General features: G+C 43.5%; 1 protein-coding gene across 1 annotated transcript in view; it reads right to left on the bottom strand.

Annotated features, from left to right (window-relative positions):
• The window catches only part of LOC135235784 (spectrin beta chain, non-erythrocytic 4-like), a 98,520-nt gene extending 79,297 nt beyond the window's left edge, over nucleotides 1-19,223 (bottom strand). Inside the window, exons 1-2 of the mRNA XM_064301627.1 lie at nucleotides 18,851-19,223; nucleotides 1,619-1,793 (exon numbers count right to left, since the gene is read on the bottom strand). Coding sequence (XP_064157697.1) covers nucleotides 1,619-1,769 — 151 coding nt within the window. The 5' untranslated portion in view covers nucleotides 1,770-1,793; nucleotides 18,851-19,223. The remainder of the gene's footprint in view (nucleotides 1-1,618; nucleotides 1,794-18,850) is intronic.
• Between the last annotated feature and the right edge of the window lie 359 nt (nucleotides 19,224-19,582).

Here is a 19,582-nt window from a genome sequence, read left to right as displayed (position 1 = left end):
TGTGTGTGAGGTGTGAGTGTGTGTGTGGTGTGTGAGTGGAGTGTGTGAGGTGTGTGAGTGTGAGTGTGGGTGTGTGAGGTGTGTGTGATGTGAGCGTGTTGAGTGTGGGTGTGATGTGTGAGTGTGTGATGTGGTGTTGAGTGGTGATGTGAGTGTGTGCAGTGTGTGAGTGTGTATGAGCGTTGTGAGTGGTGAGTGTGAGCGGTGTGTGATGTGGTGTGTGTGAGTGTGTGGTGTGAGGTGTGTGTGAGTGTGTAGTGTGTGGTTGTGAGCGTGTGTGAGTGTGAGCGTGTGAGTGTGAGCGTGTGTGAGTGTGTGAGTGTGAGCGTGTGTGTGTGTGTGAGTGTGAGGTGTGTGTGAGCGCGTGTGAGTGTGTGAGTGTGAGGGTGTAGAGTGTGAGTGTGTGTGGTGAGTGTGTGTGTGTGAGTGTGAGGTGTGAGTGTGGTGTGTGTGGTGTGTGTGTGTGAGTGTGTGGTGTATGAGTGTGAGGTGTGTGTAGGTGTGTGAGTGTGTGAGTGTGGTGTGATGTGGTGTGTGAGTGTGAGCTGTGTGTGAGTGTGGTGTGAGCGTGTGTGTGGTGTGTGGTGTGGTGTGGTGTGAGTGTGTGTGTTTGTGTGTGTATGTGAGTGTGTGTGTGAGCGTGTGTGAGTGCATGAGCGTGTGTGAGTGTGAGCGTGTGAATGTGTGTGTGAGTATGTGTGTGTGTATGTGAGCGTGTGTGAGTGTGTGTGTGAGTATGTGTGTGTGTATGTGAGTGTGTGAGCGTGTGTGAGTGTGTGTGTGTGTGAGTGTGTGTGTGTATGAGTGTATGAGTGTGAGCGTGAGAGCGTGTGCGTGTGTATTGAGTGTGTGAGTGTATGAGTGCGAGCGTGTGTGTGTGTGAGTGTGTGTATGTGAGTGTATGAGTGTGAGCGTGTGTGTCAGCAGTGTGTGAGTGTGTGAGTGTGAGCATGTGTGTGTGTGTGTGAGTGTGTGTGCATGTGTGTGTGTGAGTGTGAGAGTGTAAAAGTGTGAGTGTGTGTGTGTTAGTGTGTGAGTGTGAGCGTGTGTCAGCTGTGTGAGTGTTGGAATGTGAGCGTGTGTGTGAGTGTAGTGAGGTGTGAGTGTGAGGTGTATGAGTGTGAGCGTCGGTGTCAGATGTGTGATGTGTGAGTGTGAGCGTGTATGAGTGTGAGCGTGTGTGTCAGCAGTGTGTGAGTGTGTGAGTGTGAGCGTGTATGAGTGTGAGCGTGTGTGTCAGCAGTGTGTGAGTGTGTGAGTGTGAGCGTGTATGAGTGTGAGCGTGTGTATTGAGTGTGTGAGTGTATGAGTGTGAGCGTGTGTGTGCGTGTGTGTGTGTATGTGAGTGTGAGTGTGAGCGTGTGTGTCAGCAGCGTGTGAGTGTATGAGTGTGAGCGTGTGTGTGTGTGAGTGTGTGAGTATATAAGTGTGAGTGTGTGTGAGTGTGTGAGAGTGTAAAAGTGTGAGTGTGTGTGTGTTAGTGTGTGAGTGTGAGCGTGTGAGTTGTATGTGAGTGTATGAATGTGAGCTTGTGTATGAGTGTGAGCGTGTGTGTCAGCAGTGTGTGAGTGTGTGAGTGTGAGCCTCTGTGGCAGCAGTCAGCTCTGAGCTGGCCCACCTGCGAGGGCCTTGATCCGGGAGCACTCAAACAGCTTGGCGCTGGTGCTGTCCGTGTCCCAGCACGGCCGGGTGCCGCTGGCCGGCCGGTTGTTGTTGTTCAGCTGCCGCTGGGCCTCTGCGTTGTCCAGGTCGGTGGAAGCATTGGCCATGATGGCTGGTCCCCTGTGTTCACCCTGTGAAACACACACACATACACACACAGACACAGACACACGCGTGAATACCAATACATGAACTCACTAATACACAAGCAGGCACAAACATATAAGCAAACATTTATAGCTGCATTCACACACGTGCACACACACACATGCACGCACCCACACACACAGCTGCTGACGCAGAACTGACGCTAATGAATAGCCTAAAACCAGTAACAACTTCGCTAGCTGTAAGTTTACAGTTTCACTCTCAAACTCCCAGCAGCGCTACAACACAACACAAATGCCCAGCTTTCTCATGGATGAACTAGTGATGCAAGAACACACAGTTGGCCAAAAAGCAACTGGACAGCCAACTGTCCAATTACTTTTGCTCCCCATGAATAAAACTATGGACTATGAACGAATAAAACGGGCTGAAATTCCTACATAGATCATCCAATACAGATGTACCATAAAAACCCTCAAATTAAACCTGGCTGGCGAGTCTGCACTTTAATCTCACATGCATTGCTTTATTTCAAATCCTATGTGCTGGAGTACAGAGCCAAAATCACCAAACTTGTGCCACTGCCCCAATACTCCCCGATCTCATTTCAGAATTGCCAGCAAATGACACTAGTAAATATAAACTCGTTAGCTTTCCTCTTCCCCCTCGAGACTACCATCTGTGCGCCAGACCAGCAACTCCTTCTAAGAGCCCCAGTTCATCCTCCACCTTCTTCACAAAACAGAGGGATTCAAGGCCTTTACTCCCCCAACCCTGTACCCCCTTTCACCCACCTCCTCCTGTCCCACCCCCTCCCCCGCTCCAGCAAAGACACAACACAAAAGCTTGTGCTATCTCTGTGAAATAGCACTCACAATTATATATAAATGTGCACTTCCATGCACAACACTACACACAAATGTATGCACACAAACACAACACACACAACGTTCATCAGCGCACACACACAAACACACACAAACATAATTACATGCACAAACACACACGCACATGTACAAAAAAAGCGCACACACAAACATAATTACATGCACAAACACACACAACACATACAACAAACCCTAGCTCACATTGTTACTCCAACCAGCCACTACGCCTACATACATGACCTGACTCACTAGGTTGTTGTGCGCTTACGTAATCAGCATCCTGCTGCCCTACTAAACTGAACTGTCTGTGTTTGCTACATGGCTTCTGTACAAAACCTGCTATGTGTGTGCTACATAGCTACTGTACATAACCTGCTACATGTGTGTGCTACATAGCTTCTTTACATATTTTACATAACCTGCTACATGTGTGTGCTACATAGCTTCTGTACAAAACCTGCTACGTGTGTGCTACATAGCTACTGTACATAACCTGCTACATGTGTGTGCTACATAGCTACTGTACATAACCTGCTACATGTGTGTGCTACATAGCTACTGTACATAACCTGCTACATGTGTTTGCTACATAGCTTCTGTACATAACCTGCTACATGTGTTTGCTACATAGCTTCTGTACAAAACCTGCTACATGTGTTTGCTACATAGCTTCTGTACATAACCTGCTACATGTGTTTGCTACATAGCTTCTTTACATATTTTACATAACCTGCTACTTGTGTTTGCTACATAGCTTCTTTACATATTTTACATAACCTGCTACATGTGTGTGCTACATAGCTACTGTACATAACCTGCTACATGTGTTTGATACACAGCATCTGTAGTGCACAGACTACAGCGCTCCTGTTCACAGTCCAGACCCTAACCCTAACCCTAACCCTTTCTCCACTTGCAGAAATAATCACGCATTCTCCTGCGCCGGATGTAGTGTCAGTGGGGTTGGTCGGAAGCTTAAAGTCCATCAGTACCAATCAGAAAGGAATGCACCATGAGCCAGCGTGTCTGTCCGGTCGGACTTTAAAATGAGACCCCCTTTTACTCAGTGTAGAGATGCCCCTCACTGTCACAGCCACAGTGGCATCACACAGCTACGTGGTCTCAGACCCCCAATCACTCAAAAAAACAGAGAGGCGCAGAACCGAACGACAGGAAATGAGGTCGTAATTACATCAGAAAACCGTTGGTTTTTGCAAATGGGGCAAACAACTGTGCCAAGTCTAATTAAGCTTTTCTCAATTTCACCTTCCTTGTATGTCACTGAAGTATCATTGCGAATGTCACACCCCGATTTGGGGGAAAACATTTAAGTAAATCTAAAAGAAAATAATCACAATACAGATAATTAGAACTAGTGTTCAACAATAAAGCTGGTCTGAAATAAAGGAAGTGCTTTTGCAGACATGCATGTGTGGAGATGCAGGATCCCACAGCTTTCCTTCCTCCTCCTTTCTCCTAACAGCCTGATTAAATATTACTAAAAGATGATATTAATGACTTCATGTCTGTTATTGTATACTCTTCGTATGTACTATGTTGCAGTCTTAGGCAGGTCTCATTTGTAACAAAAATTCTAAATCTCAGTGGGATTTCCTGGTAAAACGAAGGCAAAATAAAAGAATAAATAAGTTGTTATTGTGATTTCTGAGGGGGGTGGGGTTCATCTCACTGCTCTTTCTCCCCGCCCCCCCCCGCCCCCACCCCACCCCCCTTCAGCAGACAGCGCTGGCAGAACATGAAGCTGGGGGGAAGGAGGGGTTGGATAGGTATCCAGTGATGCATGACACTGACATATCACAGTAGTGAGAACCACCCCCCCCCCCCCGATTCGCATCCTGGGGCATCAACAGCCAGAGCAGGGGGAGGAGCTGGGATCCATGCGCCCCCCGAACTCCCAGCTGTGGATACAGAGCAGGGCCATGCCCATGGTGCTGCCAACACTTCAATCCGGAACAGGTGACCTCCACACAGACTGGTCGCCCCGGGACTCAAAACAGGACTCAAACCAGGATTCAAACCAGGATTCAGACTTCTATACACTGCACCACCATGCTGCCCCCTAATTATCTAGCTGAATTAAATGAATGACCTAATTGAATTTGCTGGTTGATTTGTTGATTAGATAACTGGATCAGGGAAAAACCTTTTTCTTTGATGAAGGTGGGGCTACGTAGCGGGAGGGCCTCAGAAGACATGTTATGCTGCCTTAAGTAAATGAGCCGCACACATCACCCATCAGCCACAAAAACCACACACATCACCCATCAGCCACATACATCACCCATCAGCCACAAAAACTACACACATCACCCATCAGCCACAAAAACCACACACATCACCCATCAGCCACATACATCACCCATCAGCCACAAAACAAATCACCACACACTTCACCCATCAGCACAAACCAAAAAACCAAACACACACACCCATCAGCCACAAAAACCACACACAATGCTAATCCATCAGCCACAACTACCACCCCATCAGCCACAAAACCACACACATCACCCATCAGCCACAAAAACACACTACACACACTACTCACCCATCAGCCACAAAAAACACCACACACATCAAACCCATCCAGCCACAAATACACATCACCCATCAGCCACAAAAACCACATACATCACCCATCAGCCACAAAAACCACACAAATCATCCATCAGCCACATACTTCACCCATCAGCCACAAAAACCACATACATCACCCATCAGCCACAAAAACTACACACATCACCCATCAGCCACAAAAACCACACACATCACCCATCAGCCACATACATCACCCATCAGCCACAAAAACTACACACATCACCCATCAGCCACAAAAACCACACACATCACCCATCAGCCACAAAAACCACACACATCACCCATCAGCCACAAAAACTACACATATCACCCATCAGCCCTCCACCACAAAACTACACAGCTATCACCCATCAGCCACAAAAACCACATCACCATACCACCCACACAGCCCACCCTGAACATCACCCATCAGCCACCACATCACAACACCACATACATCACCCATCAGCCACAAAAACCACACACATCACCCATCAGTCACAAAAACCACATATGTCACCCATCAGCCACAAAAACCACACACACCACAAACCAGCCACAAAAACCACACATCACCCATCAGTCACAAAAACCAAATACATCACCCATCAGTCACAAAACCACATACATCACCCATCAGTCACATACATCACCCATCAGTCACAAAAACCACATACATCACCCACCAGCCACATACATCACCCATCAGTCACAAAAACACACACAAACACGCAAACACAATCATTTCACTTGCCATTTACAGTAAATCACCTCCCGTTGTTAATAGATTCTCCCTTTACAAATCCTTAAGGAATCATTTTTCCATTATTTTATCATCTGTACAATTTCCTCACAATAGTTAAAACACTAATTTGTAACTGCTAATTAGCAGTGATTTGAAGTTGTGGTAGGAGGCAAAGTGCAGTGACCCAAGCTTTCCCACACGCCACCATCACACTGAGGATGTGGTGCTGGCCAGCACTGGAGGCCACAGGGTCAATCCCATCACTAATACACTTAAACCTGTCCATCACACACTGATGGACTCATTAAGGACCCAACTGGAACACAAATGAGGAGAACAGACAACAGCTCAGTGGTGCACAAACCTACTGTCCAGAAAAAAGAGAGGTTTTTCAGCAAATAAAAAGCACCACGTTTTAAACTATATGAGCACCTCCCGATCAGTATTTCAGAGTGATCATAAACCTCGCATATGCTTCAACTCCACTGATTTTACGGTGACACAAGAAGCAACACACAAATGAGAGATGCAGAAAGCTCAATAATCTGGGAAGATCTGCGACCATCCGTAATCTGGTCCACCGGGTTAAAAAAATGTAACAAATTCATCGCAGACTCCTCCCACTTCTGCGGCCAGAAAATCAGCCATCCCTAACTGCCCATTATCCAATCCCCACATTTTAGTACCTGACAGAGACACAAGCTGCCTGATTGTGGCATTTACAAAATAAAAGCTTTTATTGTCGCAAACTGTTTCCTGAATCTAGTCATTCGGTGCAAGACAAACACATTCAGGTCACTATACAGTCATATTACCACAATATATTTATATTTATATATTTTCGAAGAGGTCCACATATTTTGTTTGCATTAAAGAGGGAGTGACAGTGTTATTTATGTGTTGCCCTGAGACATGGTGATGCACAACTGACACCCTGACAGCCTGAGGCTTTCTGATCCAACTGACGAACAAACACAGCTGTCCACCGAGCGCCGCGATGACAGGAATCTCAAACGGATGTAGCGGGTGCCGCGTGTGAGAAGCCGTTTGTCAAGGGAGTCAGGCAGGAGAGAGGATTTGTGCTCTCTTCAGTACTGTTTGATTACTGTTTGATTACCATGGAAACCAGCAAATAATAACAATCATCCTCTGTGACACTAAAATGTCATTGAGCAGGACGCCAAGGAAAGTTCAATCGAAATGTTACATGATTGTTATGATTTCTTTCCTTTTTGTCTCCAATTTAGAATGCCCAACTGTACTCATAATTTATTGATTATTGAATCAGGAGAGCAGAGATAAACATGTACTCTCCTCAAGCATAGGATGTCAGCCATTATTGGACTTAGCCTAATTATCACTAATCAACCTTTAAATTATGGTACCTCTGGAGTCATAAAGACAGCAACTTTGGATCACTGGCTAAACACCAGGTTTTCAGTGGGCAGGAACTGGGTGAAAGTCACGTAACAAAAACCTTAAGTCCAGTGAAATCATTTCCACATGTAATATGTAAATGACGCTCTTGCCACTATTGTGCAGGTAAGGCAAGCTAAGCTGAAAATGCCTAAACTCTGGATGTGGAGAAAGCAATATGCTTTTCTCCCCCAAAAATGAGACCTACAAGAAATGGGTTTTATTTCTGGAGCCACACCAGACTGTGCCGGATCAATCCAGGTTCCACACCAGACCGTGCTGGACCGATCCGTGTTCCACACTAGACCATACCAGACCAATCCGAGTTCCACACCAGACCGTGCCGGACTGAACCAGGTTCCACACAAGACTGTGCCGGACCGATCTGGGTTCCACCCCAGACCGTGCCAGACCGCTCCGGGTTCCACACCAGACCGTGCCGGACCAATAGAGGTTCCACACTAGACCGTGCCGGACCAATAGAGGTTCCACACTAGACCGTGCCGGACCAATAGAGGTTCCACACCAGACCATGCTGGACTGATCCGGGTTCCACACTAGACCGTGCCGGACCAATAGAGGTTCCACACTAGACCGTGCCGGACCAATAGAGGTTCCACACCAGACCGTGCCGGACCAATAGAGGTTCCACACCAGACCATGCCGGACCGATCCGGGTTCCACACCAGACCATGCCGGACCGATCCGGGTTCCACACCAGACCGTGTTGGACCGATCCGGGTTCCACACCAGACCGTGCTGGACTGATCCGGTTCCACACCAGACCGTGCAGGACCGACCCGGGTTCCACACCAGACCATACCGGACCGATCCAGGTTTCACACCAGACTGTGCACATCCATGCACCACAACAGGGCCTTAACCATAAGAGGCTTCCTGCAGCTGTGCATCATAACACTGGCTTGTGACCACTGTCCTCACGTGTCACAATGGTCAGACAGGACAGGGAATCTGTGCTCCCTTCATTACTGCTTGATTACCATGGAAACCTATGACCAAATAAAAAATGCTAAAATTAAATCTACCACAGTCATTGACTGCTTTGCATGAAACTCGAGCTAAAATGGAGAGTGGACGCTTCTCTTCAAAAGCTATAAAAAGAAAGTTTCTATGAGAAAGATTACGGATTCAGTGTTAAATTTAAATGTGGTATTTATGCAAAAATGACATAAAATACTGTAATTCACAACAAACTTGCTTTATTGGCCTTCACCAAGTTGTAGAGCACATGGGTCTGAACAAAATATAGTATATATTAATATATTAATGGTTTTCATAGGTCTGCTTTGACCCCAAAATTTCTGCAAGCAGCTATGTTTCATTTACTACTTTAGTATGACTGTTTTTAATATTTATCAGACAGGACAGTATAATGTTTCAACATATATTTTGGTGCAACCAAAGCTCCTTTGCTCATTGGATAATTTTGTTCAGCAGTCCAACACTGAATGATGATAATGGACTTAGTCATCATATTTAAATAGCTAAAATTTGTTTACATAACTGAAACTAAATTTTTCACTACAGAAGCATGGGTTTTAGTGGAGGGACCACCATCTATTATAACAGAAAACAGACAGATCTTTATTTCCGTCATTTTATAGGTGGCAACCTAAAACCCACCGATTCATTCTTTCACAGTTGTAACATAGCATGTTTGATTTTAAAAAATAATAAATCAATGTAAACATTAATGCAAGAAAAAGCTTCCCTACATTTCTTGACACTCTGAAGTGACTCCAATATGCCACGTCAACATGGCGGAACAAATTGGGCGTGATGTCACTTGAAAGCAATGGCCTGCCAATCACAGATTGTCAGGCCAGGGCCCTCTCTCATTTTGACATTTACTTTCTGGCTGTCCCTCCCCAGCAAGGTCTCATCCCTCCCCAGCAAGGAGTCATCCCTCCCCAGCAGGGACTCATCCCTCCCCAGCAAGGAGTCATCCCTCCCCAGCAGGGGACTCATCCCTCCCCTGCAAGGAGTCATCCCTCTCCAGCAAGGTCTCATTGGTGCCCTGGTGGTATAATGGTTCTCACTCACCCTGACTGCAGAGGTACTGCACCCCAGCTCCCCAGTGATGGAACAAACCCTCCATTCCTCTACAAACCACTTAGCCATTGCCCATTTCCCACCATGGTCTGAACACACATCTATACAGACTTCACCTTGACTAACTTTAACCCTACACTGCTCTGCAGGGATACCTCCAATCAAGTATGACTTTCATGCAACGCTTGTATCTTGATCTTCTACCACTTTCAAGTTGTATTTTCATCTTGATGTTGCAGTCCTTTATCATATCTCTTATAATCATGCCTCACTTACAGCTTTAGACTTAGCCACAACTTTACTGACTTAGCCAATGCTTCACTGTGTGAACTAGACTTGATGTGCATGGCTATGGATAGCTGCTACTATACGAGAATTGTACTTTATCTGACCTGTGTTTTGTATCTGTACCAATGACCTTCGCTATGCACTCACTGCATGTTGATCTAAGATACGTGAAGGCTGGAAAATCTGTGGCCTCTGGTGGTCAGAAACAGGAACTGCAACAATATATGCAAGTAAATACCATTAAATAAAAGCTTATTGTCTCTACTTCTGTCTCATCTTTTGTCTCAATCCAACTGCCATAAGTGTATAGCAAAAATAAATTTCGCTCCTCCAATACAATACTTTTGGAGGGCACAGTATACTGTTTCCATATGTTCCAGTGTAGTTCATTTCAAGAAGGGTGCTGAACTGGACAAAGCTTTGCAACTAGCAATGAAAGAGGAAGAACTGCGAGGATCTCTGGCCCTACACTGACAAATCAGAGCAATAAACAGAGGGATTCTAGCCAATTGCCTTCATTCAGAAATGAACATGATTTGACAATACGCTGGCCCTTCGTAGCACTGAAACCAGGGGATGGCATGCGCTGCCAACATGCGGGCCAGTATCTTTCTCCTTTATAGCTGAATGCATTTAGTGGCTATTTACTCTGCAGAAAAATCAAAAAATGCTGTGCTGGTCTGTAAGTGGCTGTTGGAACAGACCACAGAACTGCTATATCACGGTACACTGAGAGAAACAGCTGTGAGATTCAGGTGCTGAATTATACATTCTTGAGCACAGGTGTCATATAGGCTATCTACTTATCTGTAGTTTCTTTGCTTAAAATTGTTAGTCCAACAACTTGTCCTTTCTCACCCTGAATGTGTATGGATTCTACATAAAAAACTAGCAGTACACAAGCACACACATGCACACATGCACAGACATATATATTGCAATATTTATAAATAAAAACAAAACAAAAATACATTTTAAAATATATTCAACAATACATAAAATTGCTCTACACCAAGTCACATGTATATCACATGGACATACATATTAGAGATAATCCTCCTTATCATGTGATTGGACATGGCAGGCATTTCATTAGCCTAAGCTCATATTGAAAACCCTTCACCCACAGCTGTCACAGCTGTCAATATTTAGTCATAGGGTTTCTAGATATAACTCACAACATATCTGAAGTAATTTTATACATTTTAAATTAATATGCCAACATTTCTGCCAATACTCTAAAGTTATGTGAGATATTTTCTGTGATACGCAAATACAGGTCAAATAAGCTCACAGTAAGTAGGCCCAGTACATTGCAGGCTGGATGTCAGCACTGGCAAAGGAATCAAAATGGCTGCCTGTCTTTCAGTTGGCCAAACTCTCTGCCTGTGTCCAAATCAGAGCCCCATCTACTGCCTCCTGTGTACTAGCATAATGTGTACTGTTCACTGCATACTGTTTAGTACGCAACATTCAGTTGGAAAAAAATCATCCGAACTATTTCCCAACTGTACTGTGGAAGTGTTGTAAGACGTCTTTTCCTTGCTCACGTATCTTTGTCATTGAAGGAAAACATCAGTAAAGCTGTGCCTCATTTTAAAAGTGAAGCTACGCATCATAATTATGGGACCAAAATGCTAACTTGCTGAAAAGTATGCTCCCAAATGTACTCTGCGAAAACCTGGAAATACTTAGCTATATCATCCAGGGAGTTCAAGTACATTACATTTAGCAAAAATGTAGCCTGCTTAACAACTTTCAAGTTTACTCAATAGTATGGAAGGGCGTTAATGTTAAAAACTCAACCAGTGTAATCAATATGTATGGAAGGGTGCTGATTGCAGACACAGCTCTGAGATGTACCACACTTCTGCACTTATGGCTGATATGCTGATATGTAGCACGCACTGATGTCACTGTAACGTTTGTGGCTGAAATGCTACAACAGCGCAGAGAGAACATCTTACATTGCATTGCACTTCCACTGCTCACATCTCACATGGAAATCATCACCTTTCTTAGTGATATAATAATGATATACTGTATTATGATGTGTCATACATCACAAAGTTACACATCACAGATGGCACAGTCCTGTACATTTATGGATGACATTTGGGCATTTCTTTGCTCTTCTATTAGGACTGGAAAAAAAAGGTGATTGACTGCTGTCTTGCTTGAGTTTGAGATTTCTGCTAATACTGCCGTGTGCAAGAATACACATACCCTCACACACACATAATCTTGAGGGCAGCCTTGGAGGTTAGAAGCTGGCTAGCAGTTAGCACTGATGCTTGAGAATAGTGTAAGCTATGGGTTGTCCAGGGTGGGACAGGCTTGGTATTCAAGTATTTCTGAATGAAAATTGCTTCAGTAGCTGTTCATAAACCTGCTGACATATTACCTCAATCCCATATGGTGTCATTCATTTACTTGGGTAGTTACTTCAGTAACTCTAAAAGTGTGTTGTGTGATAAATGTGGCACTTGAACTCATAACATTCCATTGAGTTCGGAGCACAAATGGTAAGGTTTTCCCTTAATTATAGGAGTGCCGATGGAATCAAACTGTGATGCTCCCAACCAGCAGACCACATGGAACACACAGCACACGGTTCCTCACATGTGGAGCAGAGTATACACTTACAGAGCAAACACACTGACCATGACACGCTCCAATAACACACTGACCATGACACGCCCCAATAACACACTGACCAAATGTGCTCCGATAACACACTGACCATGACACGCTCCAATAACACACTGACCATGACACGCTCCAATAACACACTGACCATGACATGCTCCAGTAACACACTGACCATGACATGCTCCAATAACACACTGACCAAATGTGCTCCAATAACACACTGACCATGACACGCTCCAATAACACACTGACCATGACACGCTCCAGTAACACACTGACCATGACACACTCCAATAACACACTGACCATGACACGCCCCAATAACACACTGACCAAATGTGCTCCAATAACACACTGACCATGGCACGCTCCAATAACACACTGACCAAATGTCCTTCAATAACACACTGACCAAGACACGCTCCAATAACACACTGACCAAATGTGTTCCAAAAACACACTGACCAAATGTGCTCCGATAACACACTGACCAAATGTGCTCCGATAACACACTGACCATGACACGCTCCAATAACACACTGACCATGACACGCTCCAGTAACACACTGACCATGACACGCTCCAATAACACACTGACCAAATGTGCTCCAATAACACACTGACCATGACACGCTCCAATAACACACTGACCATGACACGCTCCAATAACACACTGACCATGACACACTCCAATAACACACTGACCATGACACGCCCCAATAACACACTGACCAAATGTGCTCCAATAACACACTGACCATGGCACGCTCTAATAACACACTGACCAAATGTCCTTCAATAACACACTGACCAAGACACGCTCCAATAACACACTGACCAAATGTGTTCCAAAAACACACTGATCAAATGTGCTTCAATAACACACTGACTAAATGTGTTCCAATAACACACTGACCAAATGTGTTCCAATAATACTGCCCAAATGTGCTGCAATAACACACTGACCACAGTGTTCCAAAAACACACTGACCAAATGTGCTCCAATAACGCACTGACCAAATGTGTTCCAATAACACACTGACCAAATGTGCTCCAATAACACACTGACCATGACACGCTCAAATAACACACTGACCAAATGTGTTCCAATAACACACTGACCAAATGTGCTCCAATAACACACTGACCATGACACGCTCCAATAACACACTGACCAAATGTGCTCCAATAACACACTGACCAAATGTGCTCCAATAACACACTGACCCTGACACGCTCCAATAACACACTGACCAAATGTGTTCCAATAACACACTGACCAAGACACGCTCCAATAACACACTGACCAAATGTGTTCCAAAAACACACTGACCAAATGTGCTTCAATAACACACTGACTAAATGTGTTCCAATAACACACTGACCAAATGTGTTCCAATAACACTGCCCAAATGTGCTACAATAACACACTGACCACAGTGTTCCAAAAACACACTGACCAAATGTGCTCCAATAACGCACTGACCAAATGTGTTCCAATAACACACTGACCAAATGTGCTCCAATAACACACTGACCATGACACGTTCAAATAACACACTGACCAAATGTGCTCCAATAATACACTGACCATGACACGCTCCAATAACACACTGACCATGACACGCTCCAATAACACACTGACCAAATGTGCTCCATTAACACACTGACCAAATGTGCTCCAATAACACACTGACCATGACACGCTCCAATAACACACTGACCAAATGTGCTCCATTAACACACTGACCAAATGTGCTCCAATAACACACTGACCATGACACACTCCAATAACACACTGACCAAATGTGCTCCAATAACACACTGACCATGACACACTCCAATAACACACTGACCAAATGTGCTCCAATAACACACTGACCAAATGTGCTCCAATAACACACTGACCATGACACGCTCCAATAACACACTGACCAAATGTGTTCCAAAAACACACTGACCAAATGTGCTTCAATAACACACTGACTAAATGTGTTCCAATAACACACTGACCAAATGTGTTCCAATAACACTGCCCAAATGTGCTCCAATAACACACTGACCACAGTGTTCCAAAAACACACTGACCAAATGTGTTCCAAAAACACACTGACCAAATGTGCTTCAATAACACACTGACTAAATGTGTTCCAATAACACACTGGCCAAATGTGTTCCAATAACACTGCCCAAATGTGCTGCAATAACACACTGACCACAGTGTTCCAAAAACACACTGACCAAATGTGTTCCAAAAACACACTGACCAAATGTGCTCCAATAACACACGGACCAAATGTGCTGCAATAACACACTGACCACGTGTTCCAATAACACACTGACCAAATGTGCTCCAATAACACACTGACCAAATGTGTTCCAAAATCACACTGACCAAATGTTCTCACTCACCATAATGTACATTGATCACACACTGGCCAAAATGTAAACTGACCACACACTGACAAAAATGTGACCAAATTACCCCCAAATACAAGCAGAGTTTCAGATTTGTTCCAGTGAATCACATCACTTTACAGGTGATTCTGGGGATAAACCAAAGCAAAAATACATATCCTGTGTCTCAAAATTCCATAACATTTTATTTGGCAGATGCTTTTATCCAAAGCTACGTATAAGTGCATACTAAAGGTTATTATAAGCATATAATATGGGGATTTTAAGAACATTACATTCACAAAACTTTTTGTCTACTTGACAACGTTCTCGTCCAGTGTACTTAACAAGTATACTCAATAGCATGGAAGGATGCTGATTCCAAGGAGATCTAGGCAAAAGATGCAACCACACCCAAAAGTCCACCATATTTGTGGATGTATTATGTATACTGCATAGATAGATGCAGGAAATTAAGTGTACAGCCAGACTGGCCACCACACAAATAAAGGGAAACATTGCTACTGGTTTCGATCGCACTTTCACATAGATAAGCATGGATGATGTCTTCACATGAGTGCTGTCTTCTATTTTCAGGGAAAAGGAGGGCATTAAATTATACAGTACAGAGATAGACAGATCAACCTAAGGGAAGACAGATGCCACAGAGTATTAGCACGAGGGTTCTCAGCTTTCTTCCGCGAGCAGCCCAGACAGACCAGAGGCCTTGTTTTAGATGTGTGCGGTATCTTTCCAACTTTATTTGAACGTAATGTTCCAAGAGAACCACACTTCTAATTTTCCTAAGGTGATTACTGTATCAGTATCAATATAAGTAAAATTTACTGGTACTGTATGTCATATCATTTAGAACTGATGATTCCAAATATGGATGTAATGTGATAATGCTGAGGATCATATGGTTAATTAATTGAATTTGAGATTGTATATAACTCACGTTATTTCAGTATGTGGCAAGCTCTCTGTTTTCTTCTGTTTTGCCATTCCTTCTCATACTGGTTGAATACAACAAACAATGACTCTACATTTAAAAGTGTATTGACACGTGAATCACCCCTACTTTCAAATGGTGCACATAGTGTACACTATACACCAGTACTGTGCTATCAATATTCGCCTGTGGAATACAACAGCATGTTCAGTCTGAAATAACACTGATATGGAGTACCTTTAACTCCAGTAGAGTACATGTGGTCCCTATATAAACTCTGCTTCAACCCAGATAAGTTTTTCTATGAAGTATTTGTAAATATCATATGATTTTTTTTCCATAAATCCCACCCACTTTGTTATAGAAGACCTTGGGTAGTCAGCAGATGTGAGCTCTCTTGGGTTTTTATTACAAGGATAATATTGCAGTAAACTTTTTAAAAGCAGATTCAGTGAAACCAAAAGAGTAAAAGAATCAGTGGACAAGATGAGTACTGTTTCCTGGGCACTTCCAAAAATAAAGACAGTTGTCTTTGAAGATGACAAACTGTCTACATACAATCCCTCAATGGGATGTTCCTGTGAGCTTCTGTGTTTAAACTGATAAAACAGATTTTTTTAAAACATTAAAACATAGAGATTAATATTCATAAATGTCATTTCTGAAGCATTTTCAAGCCTTGCAGCTAGTAAATCAAGATGCAATGGGGAAACTGCATCTAACTACAACACTGTGTGACACACGTGGCTGTACATTACGTGTTACAGCTGTATCGATCATATTCAGTTCAATTGTATTTGCGTAGTATTTTTTTCAAAGGACACTGTCACAAAGCGGTTTTACAGAGATCCGGGCCTGACAAAAGGCCATCTCATTAATAACTTTCTATGTCTGTAGCAGGATGCATAACTCCTCAAGAATCAGTTTTCATAAATAACCAAAGGGAACAAGATGCTTCTGAATTTGTGCAATAATAATAATAATAATAACGTCTTCATCAACTGCTTGTATGCTTGCCCTTGTGACCAATAGCGAAGGGATCAGCTGTGTGTCAGGGTGTGAGCACCGCATCCCCAAAGGCAAAAGCTAAACTGACAGGACGAGAAGCCAGAATGAGCAGGTCTTTTCAACGTGTACTGTCTAGACTGCAGCGTCGTTATTGCACCTCAACATCTTTAGTCTCAAATCCATTACCTTACATCACTCGTTTTTCAGTCAGGGTAGCTACAAAACAAGGCCCTGTTAAGAATAGCACAACCTTAAAACGTGTTGCGTTGTCATTAGCAGTCATGCGTTGGCCTAGGCCTAATTGTTGAAAACATGTCAAAGGTATTTTACGCTTTTCTTAAACTTGGCTCGCTTCTAATAATAATAATAATAATAATAATGTAATACTTAACATAACAAATAATAACTTTTTTATAACATAATTATAATTATTAATAACATAATTATTAATATTTAGTCAATAACAGACTACAACGGGCGGTACGTGAGCCACAAAAGCCTTAAATTATTTATTTATTCTGTACTGAAGTAGCAGAATAGGCCTGTGTTGATGTTATTGTGGTGTTATTGTTTTATTGGCGGTGTTATCACATATGCTGAAATGTTGTATTGTTCCTTGACAGACCACTTGCCCCACAGATATCTTTTTTAAGCGATGGCATCCTAAACGTGGCTTTGGAATACTTCAGCCCGTGGACAGCGGTGACTTCCAGTCACAGCACGTCACTGCGTTGAAGCTAATCGTTTCAGTCAGTTGGTTGAATTTAAACATCTGTGATCACCATACTGAAATTCAGCCATGCAGCTACGCCCTTCCAGGCAAATCATGGACTCATTGTTTTGTCCCGCATTGTATTTTTATGGAAGGTATTTAATGTGTATTAATGTTCATCTATTTTTAAGCAGCTAACAATCCTTAAGTGGGAAGCGCCGCATCTTAGTAAACTTGCGCTTATGCAAAAGGAACAAGAAATTAATTCAAGTGTGTGTTGTCAATTTATTTGGCTATGGACTAGCAGGATTCAATTACTTGAACAATACTGAAACAAACAACTCTCCGCTATACATACGAATAACCTTAAAATGACACATGTGGCCGCCCCCACCCCCCCCACACACACACACACACACACACACACACCTCCCTAGCCACCACCCCCACCCCATGTAACATCCAGGACTGCTGTCCTGCATTACTACGGGACACGGAGCGTCAAATTCAAGCACTGCTGATTAGCCTACGTTTCCATAGTCCTCGACATAGTGCCTCCAAATAAACTAAGTTCTCGATTACTACTAACTTGACCGGCTTAATCTTTAACCCACAACCCTGTACTGTAGCATTCTAAGCAATATTCTGCACGCCAGTTCCGTAACGTGCCATCGCACTGACAGATGCATGTTAAAAAGTAGTGCTATAGGCTATATTATGATACCATGACTGGAGAAATACTGTAATATAATCATTTGTCTGTCCGTAAACACGAAACGACATTGCACATTTCTTAATTTTATTCTTTCCGAACGACTGCTGCCCATTTTTAAATAAGAACTTGAGAACGAAGTATTATTATTACAAAGGACCTGTCTCATTGTAGGCTATAATATTGGGCCTACTGTTTCAACTAAACCAGTTTAATGTAGACTATATTTGATGAACTTCGGCGATAGCCTAATAAGGAATTCTTAGGTACCAAAGAAAATGTCTTAAAATCATATTTAATCAATATGCTCATTTGATGACAGGCCTGGGATGAAACCCAAAACTGTTTATTTCAGTATGATGTACCATTGATCAACAAACAACACATAAATAAATACGGTACTATTGTCAGATTACGTTTGCTATGAATTCGTAGCGAACGTAATCTGACAATTGTGTTTATTAAACCAAAACGGGAGCTTTGAAGCAACGGAAGCCAGCTCAGAAATGACTGCAGTAGTACTATGCAGGCCGGTCTCTGCATTTCCCACGAAAACAGACACCATGGGTATTGCTACAAGCTGAACATTCAAGGCGATTTTTGCTAGGTTTTCTCGAATTGGCTGTGAAAGCAATCTTACCTTCACCCCCAAGTCCAAGGCTGGATTTCTGTCTAACAGAAGACGCCGCAAAATAATCCGTCTGTTAGTTACAGTAATGAAACGGAGAGTCAAATTCACTGATTGAGCCTCGCGCCGCCGTGTTTCATCGCTGGCATCGCTGAGCCCCGTCCCCAGTCAGACACACACCAAATTGATTCAGTAAATAGATATGTATAGGTGAATATATAGACGAATTGGAATAACTGTATGCAGGCTGCGGTTGAGGGGGTACACGGTTGGCATGTACCCTGCCGGTGTTATGTTTGACCAGATAACCAGCCGGCGCACTCCAATGTCCTACAGAACACACGCTCGTTCTCTCTCCGCTTTTAACAATGCTACAAGAGACGCGGCATCATTGCGGAGCATCCCACCTCCGGTGGAGAAGGGGAGAGGGAGGGAGGGGGGGGTGGCAGAGAGAGTTATTAGCATAATGACAGTCGCAAGGGGCAAATGGCCATCACATGGTAGCATACGCTAGGCTGTATTTGCACCAAAGCAACACAGAACACAGATTCTGCTTTGGACAGAGCAATAAGTGAACAAAGGAAAACAGGTCATTTGGTCATGTATACGTAAACGGTAAGCGCTTAATGAGAATCCGTTCCACTTCCTCCGTTTAACATTGGACTGCTTTCACTGTCAAAATGGAAAATCCTACCGTGTTTAAGGTGAGTAAGCATGGGTAGTAAAATCCACCGCTAGCCTATG

Source organism: Anguilla rostrata, chromosome 12 (genome assembly GCF_018555375.3).
Source record: "Anguilla rostrata isolate EN2019 chromosome 12, ASM1855537v3, whole genome shotgun sequence".
Taxonomy (NCBI): Eukaryota; Metazoa; Chordata; class Actinopteri; order Anguilliformes; family Anguillidae; genus Anguilla; species Anguilla rostrata.
The sequence above is the reverse complement of the archived record's forward strand: the minus strand, read 5'-3'. Positions and strand labels throughout refer to the sequence as shown.